This window comes from Papaver somniferum, chromosome 1 (genome assembly GCF_003573695.1).
Source record: "Papaver somniferum cultivar HN1 chromosome 1, ASM357369v1, whole genome shotgun sequence".
Lineage (NCBI taxonomy): Eukaryota > Viridiplantae > Streptophyta > Magnoliopsida > Ranunculales > Papaveraceae > Papaver > Papaver somniferum.
This window is the reverse complement of record NC_039358.1, coordinates 10,356,176-10,374,409: the sequence shown is the minus strand read 5'-3', so window position 1 is coordinate 10,374,409 and position 18,234 is coordinate 10,356,176. Positions and strand designations below refer to the sequence as shown.

The 18,234-nt window shown below is 35.1% G+C and overlaps 1 protein-coding gene across 3 annotated transcripts; it reads left to right on the top strand.

Moving 5' to 3' along the window:
- Nucleotides 1-8,513: 8,513 nt before the first annotated feature.
- LOC113279092 (glutamate receptor 2.7-like) lies at nucleotides 8,514-13,340 on the top strand. Of its 3 annotated transcripts, XR_003325641.1 has the most exons (6): nucleotides 8,514-8,821; nucleotides 9,152-10,479; nucleotides 10,598-10,907; nucleotides 11,014-11,387; nucleotides 11,502-11,919; nucleotides 12,485-13,340. XR_003325641.1 is itself a non-coding variant. In XM_026527812.1 (5 exons), exons 1-5 carry the CDS (start codon nucleotides 8,554-8,556, stop codon nucleotides 11,790-11,792), a joined length of 2,544 nt encoding a protein of 847 aa, XP_026383597.1. In that variant the 5' UTR covers nucleotides 8,514-8,553; the 3' UTR covers nucleotides 11,793-13,340. The 3 variants fall into 3 exon arrangements, 2 of the variants coding, with proteins under 2 accessions (XP_026383597.1, XP_026383588.1); XM_026527812.1 differs by having other exon boundaries at nucleotides 8,514-8,794; nucleotides 11,502-13,340; XM_026527803.1 differs by having other exon boundaries at nucleotides 11,502-13,340.
- The last annotated feature ends 4,894 nt before the right edge of the window (nucleotides 13,341-18,234 follow it).

Sequence of the window (18,234 nt, the reverse complement as noted above, 5' to 3'; positions counted from 1 at the left end):
TTCCGATCTGTAATTCTGTATGTTTACAGTTTATAGGAACCAAAGTCCAAACATATTCTATTTTCTAAGTCGAAAATTAAAATCAATTAGAAATCACACTTACCCAGGAGTTCGGTGAAGATTCAAGTCAAGTCTTTCAAGATCGATTTCAAATTTTCAACATTCAACATTCAACTAATCTATGAAGTGTGAACTGCGGCTTCCGCTGCGGACGGAGAAGAAGAAAGAAGTATAAAGAAAAGAAGATAACTAAGCTGTGGTTTTTTCATCGCCCACGCAATGTATGTTGACACAGATATTTTGTCTACATAATGAATTAGGTAGGGACTGTGACTGATACAAATCTGAATGTGATTTACTTATTTTTTCTTAGTATCAGGGAAAAGTTTCTTTTCGTTTTTTGCAATACCATTTATTCTTTTTGATATTTCTATAGAATGAAATGGAGGGAGTGGAGATCCAAGATGAGTAGAGATCCAAGCTAGACAACCAGGTTTTAATATTGTTAATGCTTATGCCCAAGTGCGAGGAAGAGATAAAGGGAATCGTGTTTGCTGTCTAGGCAATGAAATGAATCCAAAGAAATATTGGAGTGAAGAATCATCCACCAATCCTACCACTGACTCAAATGATGAAGTTTTGAACCTTAGAAAACTACCAGAGAATTCTGTTGCATAACATCAAGCAACAATGCAATGGATAACTGATTTGGAGGCACTTCTTGCGCATGATGAACTAGGAACTACCAACACAGCTTATCAGGCAGCCTTGACTAGGATTGCAGAGAGGCAGAACTAAGGTAAACTGAGTTGCTTCACTAAGTTATTTGTTTAAAACTTTGAACCTTCCATGAAAAACTTTGTATTAGTTTTGTGACACTAATACAAGACTGTTACCCCATCGACTGATGTAGAGATCATGAAGAGTCCATGAATGGAAGATCTTGGTGCACATAGATATAACTCTGGCGACTCAGGTGTTTTTTTTTTTTTTGGATATAAGCGAACGGGATGGTCTTTTTTTTTCATGCCATTAGGTGCGTTATTATCATATGTCCCAAACTTTCCACGAGAATTTTGGATGTTGATAATCTTAGTTACCAGCTTTTTGAACTTTCTAGGTCTTGTTCTGTTGCCCAAATTTATCTTTTTTAAACAATTAAACATGTTACTATCAGATATGTAAGTTTATATGGTGCATAAATGTAAAACTTTGTTATGAATGGTATAAGATTTCGGTTCAGTGTGAATGAGACGAGTTTCTAGTTCAGTGTGATGGTATAAGCTTTTTTATTTTTGTGTGAATGCTTAAGATTTTTGAGAATTCTGTAACTCCCGAGTATGTAAAATCCGGCGCCGAAGAACAACAACCGGCGACTGGTATCAATGTCGGCATAAAAACCCGGCGACGGCTGCGGTTCTCGGAAATTCCCGACGGCGGCAGGAAAACGCTTTTCTGACGGGTTGACCAAACGCCACAAATACAATAACTATTCGTGACGGTTGACGAAACGTCACAAATGATCTCAAATCGTCATAAACAACATTTGTGACCCAGTACTAACGATGGATTGTGGACCGTCACAAATATGTTTTTGTGACGGTTTTTAAATATTTGTGACGGTTATTGTTGTTTGTGATAGTTTATAAACCGTCACTAAAGGCCTCTGTTTTGTAGTATGGATTATAGGAAAAATGGGAAAGAAAATAATAGGTAACAACATGATATCTGATTCCTTCTCTCTGCCAAAACCATTTTTTCCAAAAAAACTAATCCTATTTCTTCTCCATCTTCTTCACCCTAAATCTAGATTTATTCGGGTTTAGATATGGATTTCATATCTTCCGAACAAATCTAGATAGTATTTCCTCACTAGATCTTATTTAAGAAAATAAAATCGCATATTTTGCGAAATCAGGGTTTGGTTTTCAGTAATACCTTGTGTTTTCAATAAATAATATTTCTATGACAATTCTTTGTCATATGATGTTTCGATTCGCTATTGCAGCGATTTATTATTTCCCTTTGGATGTTCTTATGGAGTCTGATGATAGATTCAAGTGTATTTTCGGAGAGAACCAAATCCGGTGTGACGATGATCAAGATTCTTACAAAGTTGATCAGTGGCTACTGCAATTGGTTGTAATTAAGATGATATTTGGAGCAGATTATTCCTTTTATGAAGGATTATATCTTAATGAAGAAGAAGTTTTCAAATGGTTGCAGTTTAATGAGAAGACCATTGTTTGGATTACATCATCTATCTCTGTGATCAACTATTTTGAATTGTCGTATTTTGGAACTGAGATACATCATATTTTGTATTTTTTATGTTGTATCATTATGATGTACTCGAACTATCATGTTACCATGATTCCAATCGGTGGAATGATAATTCTCCACCAATGTATCCTTCAAATCTCAATTTTAATGAGGTAATTTAATAAATTATGGGTTGTTAAACTCATCTTTCCTTCCAAAAAAAACAACAACATGAAATCTCGGTGGTATTCCAGAAGTTTGAATTAATTGTTTCTGATAATCGTGTTATTTAGTCCAAAGGTTTTCGATCTTTATCGTTTAAATATATCGTGTCATTCCTGCTAAGATAGTCATCTCACCACATTATCTTTGTCATCATAATCAACATCATAATCTCTTTCTTCTGCTGCTAATGGCAAAAGGAAACCTTGGAACCTCTTACAATGCAGTGTGTATTGTGTATAGGGTTTCCAAGATTAGGATAGAATGATTGAAAATGCTTACTGTGGTTTGATTATCACTGCCGTGTGTACAAACTTAAAGCCCTTCAACTGTGGAAGAGCAATCAAATTAGTTGGAGTGAGATGCCTCGATCTAGAACAATTATGCACGTTTAAAGTCATGATTACAATTAAAAAAAAACAAAAAAAACAGTCATATCTAAACTAATGTTTAGGAGGCTAATGCTAATCAAATTTCTATTATTCTTCCTATTTTCATCGCTCTCAACAATTCAAAGTTTTGATTAAAATGATTAAAATGTTCATAAAAAAAATCAATTTCAGACTTTTATACTTTAAAACGGTAAATTAAGGAGATGCAAAAATACTAACATTCGCTTATTTATTTATTTATTTTTCTAAAGCAATCGCAATTAGATGATAGCAAAGAAGATGAAGGTCATAATTTAGTTAAATATTCTCTCTTATTCAGTCAATATATTTTCCATAATTATGCTGGTCCCTTATTTGAAGGAATAAGCCAAACACAAACCAGACTTGAATTAAGTGCCGGAATCTAGCCGTCAGATTCAAAGGATCCCATGGTCAACCAATTTTGTTAAAAAGTTTTGTTGAAACCGTTGATCCCGACCCTTATATATATTAATAATAAATAAAATATGTTTATACAATAAATCTTCAATAAATTAATCTTCGATAAATTAATTATTCTGTTAAAATAATAAATTAATTATTTCTCTACAATAATAAATTAATACTTGTTTAAATGATAAATTAATTACTTCGCTAAAATAATAAATTTTTCTGGTCCCAAATAAGCTTGTTTAAGCTATATTTTAATTCGATAAATTAATAACTTCGGATTATATTTTTTTTAGTCCTAAAACTATAATTTATTAATTTATCGAAATTTTACTTTGTATATTAATGTTATATAAAAAATTGTCTGTTTTTTAATTACATAGAACAGTGATTCCAAAACTACTTCAAAAATTAAACATCGCTAATTCAAGCGATATTTGGCCTTTCTATTCTGATGACTAATAAATGCTTGTTAGATGTTTGATATTTGTAAAGCAATTTCTCATAGCCTTGAAGGTGTTTCAGTCGATCGGTACAATCATTTGATATATATATATATCCATAAGGGAAATTCATCGTGGCATGACGTAATACTCCATTTTTTTTGAAGATCAATGGCTATTGGGAGCGACCGTAATGTTGTGGGGCACATATTAATGAAGAAAATAATGGAGAAGACAATTTATTCAAATCCTCCAAATGGACGAATTTTAGTTCGGTGCTCATCCCTCAAAAATCATCTTACTTTTCTTTGAAGCTCATGTTCTTAATATATAGGATGGTGTATAACTGTGTACTTGTTATTGTAAACCTAAGCAACAACGTATTTGAAGTAATATTATGGGGATATGTTCTTCTTATGAAGCCCTATAAACCTATCAAAAATGAACACATTCCGAGATGTATAACACCGTCATCAACCACTTTACAAACTAGTCATCGTTGAAAATCAACCATAGATATTATGTTTTGCTGACGGTGAGGATTGTTATTTCAGAGTATACTCATTTTTTGTAGGTATATAGAGCTTTATAAGAGGAACATATCCCCGAAATATTTTCATCAAATTCATTATTGTTTAGGTTTTATTCAAAAATATTTTCACCCTCCAACTGAATTAAAGCTTGAAATCCAAAAATTTGATGTTATTTTTTCTCATTATGTAATCGAAACATATCAAGTTATCGTGGATTGGAATCAACCACCGATTTATGATAGTTATCCCGGTGATGTGATTTTGGTTTGTTATAGTTCCATTGATCCTTATTGTTATGAAGTAATTTCTAGTCAAGTGGATCGACGACTGCACCAACTCATCATTTTTAGTGCCCCAACTGATCCGAGAATAATTTTTTCCAGCATATATTTGTCAAAGGATTATCTAGATTTTCATCAAAGAATCATCTACACAAGCACTACTGGCAAAATTCGAGGGAGAATTTTTTTTTGAGAAGAGGAGAATGGTGGAGTATTTAGGGAAACAATATATACTTTCATATTTTTGTAATTATTTAAAATATTACAATTTATTCAAAAAGGAGTTGGTGCTCGGCTTGTTGCTCGGATACCAGCTAAAAACTCTGTAGTTTGAGTTATACATATTCGATATTCTCTTAAATAAAACCCATATTTTTTCATTTAGCAAGTATATTATCATATTAGTTGGGTGATTTTTGCTTTTATTATTTAGGTATATTCTAGGAATATTTAAAAGAGTATGTTTTAGGATTTTATTAATTTAGGAAATATATTTTATGCTTTTAGGTAATAATATTTTGATACATTAGGAAATGAACTATTATTTGTTATGGAGTTATCTATATAAAGAACTCCATGTTTTGATATTAAATGAAGATATTGATTAATGAAAAGTAGTGTTTTTCCTCGAGAGTGGTATCTCGGAAACATGAGTTTTACATTTTAGTACTCCCTCCGTCCCCATCATATAGGCGGAGAACTGAGTTTCTCTTAGAATAAGAATTTTTTTTGATTTTCTACATTTCCATCCTCTTTCCTGTTTTATCCTTTGTACAATTTCCAACACTAGAACATTAACTTAATTGTGGTGAGAACTACCTATAATAAATAAGGGCAATATATGAAAAAACCCATCTTGGAATTGAAAGTCTGCCTATCTAATGGGATTACAAATTTTTACAACTCCGCCTTTATTATAGGGACGGAGGAAGTACTATTCAACGCTTCCGCCCTGCATCAATTTTCCATGTAAACATCTTCATCAAAAAAATCCATGTAGAAATGCATTACATAAGTACATCAAGTTGTCTCATGAACCATTTGTTGCTCATAACTATGCTCAAGACACCTCTAATATCAGTAGCTTTGACAACATGATTAAAAGTCTCATCATAATCAACACCATCTAGTGATGATACCCTTTAGCAACCAATCTTTCTTTACGTCTTTTTATAGTACCACCATACTTGAGTTTTGTCTTGCATACCCACTTACATCCTAAAACATTTATTTCTTGAGCATATGGTACCTCCTCCCAAGCCTAGTTAGTAAGTTCGCGAATGATTCGCGAATCATTCGCGAATTTTTCCGTATCACGAATTTTACCGTCTTATTCGCGTACGTTTGCAACTCCGAACCCAAGTCGCGTATTATGTGGCATTTCCGAATTATTCGCGAACCGTTCACGAATTTTACGTATCCCGAATGATACGTCCGCTTAATTCGCCATAAATTCTTTAGCTTTTACTTTTCAAAGACTCCATTTTTTGGGATTTACTGCCTCCCGAGCATACACGACCGAATAGTAGACGTGTTGTGATTTTTATGAAACAAAAACGACTGAAGAGATTTGAAGGTGAAGGTGAGAGAGATCTCAAACTCACTAACCAAGCATCTAAACCACCATATGACGTCCTCTTGGATAACTAATGTTGTATATATTATTAATATCATCATATTAAGTTTATTTTTTCTTTAAATAACTCACACATATGCATAAAAATTGGTCTATGACCTTATAAATACAAATTATTTGTTATATATAGATACCGAATTTTCAGAGCCGAACTCACATTTATAAATCGAATCATACACGTACGTATGCCGTTCCGAATTACTGACGAATCACGTCTCGTTGACCGAATTTTGGACCGAATCTGAATTTTACAAAACCGTATAATACTCGTACGTTTGCCGTTCCGTACGTTTGCCGAATCACGAATTACTAACTAGGCTCCCAAGTATTATTATCATACAATGCAGTATATTTGCTTTTCATTGAATTTACCCATACTGGCATCTTAGAAACTTGTTTAAATGTTTTTGGTTTTGTAATAAATATAGGAATGGGACTAAAAATTATTGAAATAGGATGTTTTGTATGACTTGGGAACTAGCATGTTGTCTAGCAGTCCAGTTATTGTATGCAACATATTCAGAGCCAAGATACTTCTTCTTATCTATGCCAGATTTGGATTTAGTATGGATTATATAGATTCAGTTGGATAGGGTGTGTGTGGACTTACCTCATTTGTGGTAGTGGGCAATTCAGAAGGAATACTTTATGAAGATTAAGAAAGAGTTCTTAAGAAACTTTCAGTAACAGTTGTAGTTGGATTGAGTAAAGAAGTAATACTTTTTGGAGATAGAGAAACTTCAGGTGCAGTTGTAGTCGGAGATAATATGATTTTTGGTGTAAAATGAGTCACTCTAGGATTTGTGGCAAATGGAAAAATAGATTTATTAAACACTGCATTCACAGCAGTGTACACCTTTGTAGTAGAAGGATCAAAGCACCTATCCCCTTTGTAATAGGCCTGTACCAGTGCCTTTTTTATTCCACCAAAACTTTAAGTTTGGGCGACTACATTTATTTGTAGTCAGAATGATTTTGATAGGCTTTTTTATGGGTATTTTTGTAATAAACTATTATCTCGTATCCTTGAATATACCATAATTAATTACAATAGAAATAATCAGAAATTAGCTAGATATTTTACTTAGTCACACAAGATTTTTATTCATGAAAACTTAAATAATTTTCTTAGATTTTATGTGTTGTTTGATCTCCCTCGATCCACGTATGTTTAAGTCTTAATAACTTCATTTTGACCTTGACTTAATCTCCCTCGATCTACGTATGTTTGAGTGTTAATTACTTCATTTTGACCTTGACTTTATCTTGAACTTGACCACCTTGATGTATTTGTAGCACTTATGCTTTTCTCCCAACTGTTTGATTGTTGCATTTTTTTTCTTCCATATAATAAATGTCATTTAAAGACCATTTGGGTTAAATGCAACGAAAGTAGGGTCCTCACATCAATATCCCAACGTTTCATGGCTGTTTCTATGAAGAACTAGCAAGCCGTCCAATTTCATAGTACATTTCTTGTCTCATCTAGTAAGAGGCGGCACATGGTCGGGTACGAGGTAATGGCAATATATAACCATCGATTACTTCATACTAGTTAAAAGGCTCATACCCCATTGGTATTGGAGTCTTACGAAGAAATGTAAATGGGGACCAACACCGAATTTTCCACAGGAAATTAAGAGTTCGCCCCAAGTGTTCTGGAGCCGTCCTTGTTCGCTCCTTGCTGCATTTATTTATATATAAAAAAAACAAACGAATAAAATTTCATGACAGCCCATATCACTGTAGTATGATATGAATTCAAAATTTGTCGGTATCAAATTCTCCCGGACCAATAAGAAAAATTTCACGACGTGTTACCTGCGGGAGAAGACTTTGATATAGACTACTTAACAAATGTGGTCAAAATGTACACTTTTGCTCCCACGTTGAACATGGTGTATGTGTGGTTGGACAAAAATTCAGCTGATGACTCACTCATGAAATACCGTAGTCTCAACATGGCAAGGTAATTCAACCGGACCAGTCGTAAAATCGGGATGACATCGAGTATAACTAAGAGACTTTGTCAAGTGTTGATATCGTTTCGAGTTTCACATATAACTACTTAACGTTTGGATAATGACCGGGTTTCCATTCGGGTGCCAGTCCATTACATCCGTTACAGTCTAAGTTGTTATGAAGAAACACTTTGTCATTACGATTGCCGCTGACATCTTTGGTTGATAGAAATTATTATCTGGACACAGAAAACGATAGTGCCAGCCGAATGTAAAAACCAGGAAATTTCCGTTAAATCTTTCTTGTATATCCAACACCCACGTAGAAGCTAATAAATATGAACAAATTAGCAAATCAGAGCATTGAGGTAGGTGATTTTTCATTTTTATAAGAATGAAAAAAATGAGTCGATTTCTCATCTTTTTATTCTTCTGTCTTCCATTTTCCTTTGTCGAACCTCAAAACAATGGAGTCAGGAACGGCATAGCCATTTTTCATGTTGGAGTGATTCTCGACTTAACTTCGACAGTCGGGAATGTTACTGATACATGCATTTCTATAGCAATTTCCGATTTCTACAAATCTCATCCTAATCAGGCTACGAGGGTAGTTACTCATACACGGAACTCGAAAGGTGACGCTATTACTGCGACCACTGCAGGCACGTTTGCAAAGTATATCATTGTTAAGCTAATCACGTAGTTTGATTGACCAAATTTTTTATATTCACGAACAACATATATAAACGTCATGATTGTGAACCGTAGTGTATGCTTGAGAGACCACAGATTTACCGCTGCCTGGAGTTTCAAATAAACTAAAACGTACAGTTATTATAAGAATATATTTTAGAAAATTTTGTGGTTATTGGAACCAGAAATCTGACGGAATGCGTTTGTTTACTCTTTCTAAATTGCGCATAGCCATAGGCTTTCAAATATGCTGTTTTCTTTGTGTGGTGTACTAACTTGCTCCATTATTTACTTTACAGCCTTAGATTTGATAAACACTGTCCGGGTGAAAGCAATCATAGGCCTGGATTCATCGGTAGGAGCAGAATTTGTTGCATATATTGCTAGCAAAGCTCATGTACCAATCCTCTCCTTATCTCCTACCCATTCGTCCATTTCTTCCACTCAAGTTCCTTACCTTATTAGAGTTGCCCAAAATGACTCGTCACAAGTAAAGGCGATTGCGGCCATCATTCAAGCATACAAGTTTAAGGAATTATCCATCATTCATGATGATAGCCCAATTGGGTCCGCTCTGGTGCCATCCCTTACAGTTGCTCTTTCTGATGTTGATGCTCAAGTATCTAATAGAACCATCCTACCGAGCATGGAAAATGCAACGATAATCAACAATAGTTTGCTTAAATTAAAAAGCATGAAATCCAAGGTCTTCATTGTTCATATGTCACCCTCTTTAGCTGCCTCTTTCTTCTTAAATGTTCATAAGCAGGGAATGATGAGTAAAGGGTATGTGTGGATTATCACGACCGCCATTGCTGATGTTATGTCCTACATGGAGCCTTCCGTTTTAAGTTCCATGGATGGTGTTATCGGTGTCAAAACTGATGTGCCGGAAACCAAGTCTCTTAAAAAGTTTAGTATTCAATACCAAAAGCGTTTTAAGCAGAATAATCGAAAATTATATAGACCACAACCTAACATACATGCACTGCAGGCATATGATGTAATGTTTCTGATGGCTATGGTAGCTAACAAAGTTCAGCCGCGTTTTAACGATAAAAACTCTTTATCACCGCCGGCAAATGAGAAAGAAAATCGAAATGTCTCTGATTTGTTTGACAATGGTGTCTCTCTCATGGGTCCAAAATTATTAGAAACAATTCTGGCGGCAAGATTTGCAGGGCTCAGTGGTGAGATTCAGTTTATAGATGGGCAGTTAAAGTCAAATACTTACAAAATTGTTAACCTTCTTGGTGGAAGTGATCGAACAATCGGGTATTGGACACCGGGGGTTGGCTTTTCGAAGACCCTAAATCAAAATGACATGCAAAAACACTATTCAGCAAATGATGATGACCTTGCAAGTGTTACATGGCCAGGAGGGTCCAAAGATACTCCAACAGCTATTACCCTAACTGTTGGAGTCCCTTATAAAACTGGTTTTGTTGAATTCATGAATGCTAGCCATGATAACTACACTAACTCGTGGAAGGTAACTGGCTTTTCAATAGATGTATTTGAAAACGTGATGTATGGATTGCCATATAAATATGATTATGTCCCATATCAAATAAATGGAGCTGCAGCAGGGAATTACAGTAATCTAACTTACTGTGTCTACATGAAGGTGATCATACAGCGCTCTATATATATTTTCATACTTTCATCATTTACCACACGTGTTTCTAAAACCATAATATTTAATTTTTCTTACTGGCTTTGGTTTTCATTGTGAGAACATGCAGCAATTTGATGCTGTCGTTGGAGATGTGACTATTGTTGCTGATAGATCAAGACATGTGGAGTTTAGTCAGCCATATACAGAACCTGGAGTTCGCATGATTATACGAGACGAAAACCTCACTAATAGACTCTGGTGGTTTCTAGGGTCTTGGTCAAAGGATCTGTGGTTTACAACCATCGCATTCTTCCTGCCGACTGGGTTTTGTGTTTGGATATTTGAAAGAGGCAAAAACTCAGAATTCCAAGGACCATTATCACAACAATTGGGGAAATATCTCTCCTTTAGCTTTTCAATTTCAGTTTTTGCACATAGTAAGTACAAGTATATATATTGCAAGTTTTATATTTGCTTCATCTGAGTTAGCTGGAGCATTTTGTTTCCCTTTCATGAAATTCATTTGCGCTACGTGTTTTCCAGAAGAGCAACTTGAAAGCAACTACTCTAGATTCATTGTGAGCCTATGGAGCTTTGCGGTTTACATTCTAATGGGATGCTTCATTGCAAATTTAACATCTATGTTGACGGTCAAGAATCTTCAAATCGATAGAGTTACTGGATTTGTTGGGTACCAAAATGGATCATTTGTACACGACCTCTTGATCAATGATTTAGGATATCACCCCTCGAAGCTCGTTAAACTTTCTACAATAGATGAGTACGCCAGCGCTCTAAGAAATAGAAGCTTGTCTGCAATCTACGATGAGATACCTTATATTAAAGTTTTCCTGGCCCGCCATTGCAGTGAGTTCACAGTTGCTGGACCTACATATCAAGCTGGCGGCTTCGGCTTTGTATGTCCTCCTTTCTCTTAGATCCAAGTTTAGTACATCATAGTTCTTCACATATACTTAAATATTTGTTATGGTGATTATTACTTTTATAAAGATCCGTTTGCTTCGTACCAGGTTTTTCCACTAGAGTCTCCACTGGTATCCTATGTTTCTCAGAGGGTTTTGGAGTTCACAGAGAGAAACACGAAAGATGTTGAAGGAAAATGGTTTGGTACTCACTCATATGCATGTTATGATACTTCCCAGAATGATAATACAGCATCGAGCCAGCAGCTTCATTTTTATAGCTTCAGAAACGTCTTCGTCACTGTGGGGGTTGCATCAGCCTTAACTCTCTGTTTATCTTTGCTTCTAATTTGGTATGTAAAAGTACAAAACAAAATGCCAGTCTATCTGATACGGTAATACCGACAGATAATACTGAAATCCCCATGGAGAGAACCAGAGTCATCATGATAGACCAAATTCATGAACAAGAGTCATATCTTACTTAATGCTTGGCGAAAAGCAGGAATTTGCAGAAAATCTCAAGGTGACAAACCAAAACAACCATGTTTAAATTATTACATGAAAAAAACTAAGAAAAATGTAATGCCCGCGAAAACAAATAGGTAAAGATTTTATATATTTTTTGTCTTTTTTTGTCGTTACTTTATGGTTCAATTTCTACCTGAGGTCATGCCTTCGACGCCAAAAATTTCATGAGAACAATATCATGGATATACATCCCTCCAGCTTCTTCCATGGTGTGGAAAAAAAAGGAAACATCAATTCTTCTCAAACAAGTGAAACCTTCACTTTTGCTTGCAGACTGCAGTATTATAGATCTAATCTTTCTCATGCTTAATTCATGTCACTCAGCTGGATTTCATTATTATGATCCCTTCTAAAATCTCATCCATACACCTAATGAAGATCTATAGCTACTGCAGGATCCCTCTGTCTCTCTTTTCCTCTCACCCTCTTTATCAATAGTAAGAAAAACAGATAGCCATCTTCTGACTCCATTTCATTTATCATGCTAGTGGCTGTTGTTCTCTTATATCCATGATTCCATTTCATTTATCATCCTGCAACTCTGATTCTGCCTTCTTCAGGACCTGGTCTAGATACCTTATTCTACCAGGCTGCAATATCACGAATGAAAGAACCAGACAGTGAGCAGAGAGGAACAAGGATTTGTAACAAGAAGGAATGTACTAGCACATTAGTACACAGTAAACATTGGTGAACTCAAATGAATAAGGAAAACAGAAAGTAATTTATCAACATGAACCCGAGAATGCGCGTACAAATTCAAGAACAAAAGTAATTGCAAGTAGCAAACAGTGCACACCTCAGAGATGCAGAGCGCACCAGTAGTTGTATTGATTGTAGTTAGATACTGAATACAAATTAATCTTTTCCTCTCATTGCTACCACTGATTAAGAAGAGCTTGGTACCTCAAATGTGATAGATAGATTGACAATCTGACAAACTGTAACCACCCAGAATAGGAGAATTTACACATCATCTCTTCCTTAATAAGAAATTTTTCGAAAAATCATTGTGAAATATGGATTTCTTAACTGCTCTTTTACACTTCCTTGTTATGGGTTTCTTGGCTTGTGCGCTGCACTTGAATATTAGTAGCACAAGGAGCTGGAGTGACATTCTAGAGATATGAGTTTGTTATTATATGAAGTTTTGGGGGCCAGTCACAACAGTACATGATAAAATTATGTATAACAAAATAAGTAATATTTTGTAAAAGTCCAGTGCACAATATCTTTACCACAGTAGCTCATAACTTGTACTTTCTGAGAGAGGGAGGGTGAGAAAACCTATGTTGATGAGCATAATTCTCCCAGATCATCAAATCTAAGGCTACAACAGCCACTGTTTCTAGTGCTGCTAACCAAGAGCTGTTGATAAAAAATGAGATGAAAAAATCTTGTGAGGTTTATTATTCAGTGAGAAGAGATTAAATCCAAGATCTTAGAGGAACTGTTCCTACATGCTACCAAATTCTAATGTCAGATATGCATGTGCCAATTCCGATGTGAACAAAGTTGCCCAAGATTTTCTCACGGAACTTCATATTATCAGCATGACCATTATTGTTTATTACCATATGAAGAATGGAATAGTAGATTGCTATGCCATAGATAAACCTAGAACAATCAAACCATCTCCGGTATCTTTTATTTTCTAACGAATAGCTTCAAAATCAACCCTGATTCCTTCAGCTAAAGCCTAGCACCTATGAAATTAAAAGACCTGGAATTCATGGGTATTAGACTATTAGACCATTGACAGGACAATAGGATCAACATTATTGTTAAGCCTATTCAGCTGCAAGTAACCCTTCTTCACAACTTCTGCATGAGCATACTAACAATCTCAATTATTGAGTTGAATTAGTATTAGAGCTGTAGTAGTCATTATGAACAGAATGTGGTCATATACTCACCTCACCAACATCTTATTGTTGATGTATATTATCCTTCTCAGTCATGTGTTATTAGCCGCCCACCCTACTATACAAATTAAAAAACCCTTTCATTTTCAACGTGGATCTTTAAAAATCATATTTTGGAGTCATTAGTCCATGTTACTCAATTTTAAGCTTATCAACATTAAATACTTCTAGTAGTAAATCTTCAGAAGTCATAATCAAGATTTTTGTCATACGCTATACGGACTATTCGGAGCAACAAAGTACATAAACTCACTTAGCAATGTCTTCCCCAACATTTGATATCCGGTCTAAAAATACCCTCAAGATAAACAGGTCTAAAAATACCCTCAAGATAAACAGAAAAAGAAAAAACAAATATTTTGAAGATCGTTCAACTTAAGGTTAAGATAATCATTCTAGCAAATCCCTGAACATAATTAAAATGAATAAAAATAATATTCAAATTCCAAGTATTTCCACACCCTAACAACGGAATAAAATAAAGAACCAAATTCAAGTATACAATTCAGAAGCATGAAAACTATCAACACGAAGAACCACCAAATCTAATACCTCTACCATCTTTGGTCCACTTTAATATCAAATCTAATTTCCTGAATCAAGTTCTCGAAAAGTTTTATACTTCCTCCAGCAACGATAGCAAAGTAAATAGCAAATTTAGCATCCTCATCTTTAATATTCTGAAATAGCAAATTTAGCATCCTCATCTTTAATATTCTCAACTGCCGCTCGTTTTTTATCTCCAAGTAAAAGATCATCAAAAATGAAATCCAAGAAAATGATACTTACGTTTGAATAGATTGAGTTAAAAGATTACACCTTAATTCAATCTAATCAAACGTAAGCATCGTTTTTTTAAATTCCATTTGTGTTTTTCATGATCTATTACTAAATTTTTAACAACAAAATTGTGTTTGAATCAGAATTTGCGTTAGCTTCAGCAAACCCGACAAAACCGAAGAAAAATAATATTCAATTCCAAGTACTCCTACACCCAAATACCGGAAGTACACAATTTAAAAGCAAAAAGACTATCAACACGAAGAACCATCAAATTTAACGGTTGCATTCACATTGATAGAGGTATTTATATTTGATGAATTTTCGTGTTGATAGTGTTGTTGCTTCTAATTTATATGTTTGAATTTGATTATTTTTTTTTTAATTCTGTATTAGGATGTAAGAATGATCATGAATTTGCTAGAATGATTATGTCAACCTTAAATTGAATGATCTTCAACAATGTTTGTTCTATTTTCGTTCTATTTCTTGGGGGTACTTTTATTTTTAGATCGGAGAGTAAAAATTGGCTAAGACATTGCTAAGTGGGTTAATGTACTTTATTGCTCCGAATAGTCTATATGAGCATGCGACCACAAATCTTGATTATGGCTTTTGAAGCTTTACTAATACAAGAATTTAATGTTAGGTAAGCTAAAATTGAGTAACGCACGGTAATGGCTCCAAAAGATAATTTTTAAAAATCCACGTCCAAAATAAGATGGATGTTTTATATTATTATACCACGTCGAAAATAATATGGGTATTCTAGATTATTATATAATAGGATCGACGGCTACTAACACGTGACTGGGTAGATTAATGTACATCAACAATAAAATATTGGTGATGAGTATATGACCTCCACATTCTATGACAAACAAACTACCGACGGATTTTCCTTCAATTCACAAGGAAGGGTTATTATTATGAAGTATGAACCACCGAACCATTCTTCTATTAAGAAAAGTAATGTCTGGAGAAATTTGATAAGCAAAACTACCCCTCAAACCATTTGGAGTCAAGCTCAAAAGGTTTTACTATTATTATTAGTGTGTAACCATGGTGCCTTTCTTGTTTTCTTGGGAGTGCTACACATGCCGTAAATATGGCTCCCTGTTAAGAGCCACATGATGTAGTAGGACTAGGGCTGCACAAACCCGACTCAACCCACCGACCCAACCCACACCCGCCTGAAATTACCCACACCCGACCCAACCCACCTAGGAGCGGGTCGATTATGGGTCAAAACATCAAAACCCATAGTATTGTGGGTCGACTATGGGTCAAAGCTTCCCTCACCCGACCCAATCCACCCACCCACCTAAATATTTCTTAGTTAATATTAACCCTTAGATTACCTATCCTAGATGAATCACAGCCGTTGAAGTAGTGATATATAATGCCTTACCCTAAATCGCTAACTTCACTTCAGTCTTCACTTCTTCAATCACTTCCTTGAATAGTCTTTTATCTTTTGAGCTTCGAACAATTGAACTCATTTCTTGTAATTTGTATGCACTTTGCAATTTTGCACCAACTTCTTACTTCTCTGGATTATAATTATCATTTGTTTACACTTGAATTGGGTCAGTTCTTTAATTGTCATTTGTAAGAGTTTTAGGTAAGTCTGTAACTTTTTTTTTTTGATGCAATGTAACTGTAATGCGTATTTTACGGTGGGTAACCCACCACCCACCCGACCCAACCCATTGTAATGTGGGTCGGGTGAAAACCGACCCATTGTTATGTTGGGTTGGTTGTGGGTGACAACTTCTGCTACCCACCATCAGTGGGTTGGGTGGTGGGTGAGGCCAAACCCGACCCAAACCGACCCATGTGCAGCCCTAAGTAGGACTTCTTGAGCAGGCAAGACAAACCAAACATGTTCTTCCCAACCACAGTCATTTACGTTTTGCAAGAACCACACAGAACTCAAAGCAACTATTACGGCCTACTGGCCTGAAATAGTGGACTCATCATTGCAAAATTTCTACTCTTATCTCATCTCATCCACAGATAAATCTACCTGGAGTTGCATCTAAGTAAAAGCCCCAAGTCTTTACTTCAACAATAAGGGTTAAGTCTGTCCTTTTTAAGGAAAACACATACGACACTGTTTTTGCCCTAACTCACTGCATACATCTTGGTTTGTAAATCATAATCACATGTACTAAACATTGCATGAATTCAACATATAGTTTAACAAAACTAGAAGCTAGATCATTGTACTGCAATTCAAATAAAAATCGGGAAAAAAAAACATAACAACAATGAGTATGAGAAGTAACCTGCTGGGTTGTAGTACGATTGAAAAGCATAGAAAAAAACATGATCTTCGTATTGGTCCTCTTGAATAAGTTTGTGTTCTGAAACTGGTGGCTTCCGTGTGTTATTTGAATTGCACGTATATGAAGAAAAAAAAATCCTCTTCTTTGTTTTCCATAATTTCACAATACAAACTACTTCAAGAGGACCAATACGACGAAGACTGGAAAGTAAACTTCTTCTTCTTCATGCCACTTAGTGTCGGTGGAAATAGCTGCATGCCCTTGTTGGCCAACCGTTAAGGAGGCCTTCTGGATCAAGAAAATGCACAACGTCAGACACAACAAATGTCCCGGAAAATGAAAATCAACATTTTTAATTTACAAAATTTCCTAAAATTGCGATTTTCCTGAGGTAATCACACAAATTGATAAGAAATTTCGTCCACATATATTCGAATGAACAGATTACAAGTTCAAACATATCTAGAATATCCATGAAACTGATCAATTTCTTCTTCAAAAAATTTCAAACTACAAAGAAAAATAAAATAAATCTCTGCTTATTTACAAAGAAAAATAAACTGAAGTTTTTATACTCACCCCCATTGATTTGTAGCTTGGAAGTATCAACTTCGATCGATTGCAGTAGCACAGAATGAATTTGTAGAAAACCCAAAATCTAAAACATACGAAACCCAGAATAAAAATCAAGAGAATAAGAGAAACCCAAGTACTCTAGCTACAGGAAGATGATGAAGACTCTTTTGCTACCCTCTGTTTTCATCTGCATATGCCTGAAAATTTCTTTTAATCGCTGATAGAAAAGAGACTGGAGTGAAGGAGAAAGCGGCAGTTGTCGAAGGAGGAGGAACCATTGATAACTAGGGCTCTTTTGCTATGAGTTATTCAAAAAAACAAAAACAACCATTAAAACCACCGCAGCATGTGGAGACAAGTGGTGGAGTTATTTGAACACGTGTTTCAAATTTACTGTAAATTGTTTCTGGTCTTGACCAGTGAGTCAAACCAGTTACTTTACAAATAAAGTGAACTAACCAAACAATACTGTCGTATTGGATGAAACTACTTCTCCAGCACAGCAGTATAAAAGTAATTAGTTGTTGATTTTAGTGAATTTCGTGGTATTTTTGGATTTGATTATCAGCGGCTAAGCTTGAAACTAACAACCGTTTGGTCAAGGTCATAGCTGCACCGGCAGTGTCTATAATTATTGTGGCTTTGGTTGCCGGCCATATAATTATTATCCAAAAAGTCAAATGACAAATATTTAATACAGGAGCATCTTTATACTATGCCTTCTTCTTTCCTCTTGCC

Excerpts from the sequence above, each read along its gene's own strand:
- LOC113279092 (XM_026527803.1), top strand. The coding sequence starts at position 8,554 with ATGAAAAAAATGAGTCGATTTCTCATCTTTTTATTCTTCTGTCTTCCA. Across the intron at positions 10,480-10,597 it reads CTTACTGTGTCTACATGAAG|CAATTTGATGCTGTCGTTGG; the intron begins GTGATCATACAG and ends GAGAACATGCAG. Across the intron at positions 11,388-11,501 it reads AAGCTGGCGGCTTCGGCTTT|GTTTTTCCACTAGAGTCTCC; the intron begins GTATGTCCTCCT and ends GCTTCGTACCAG.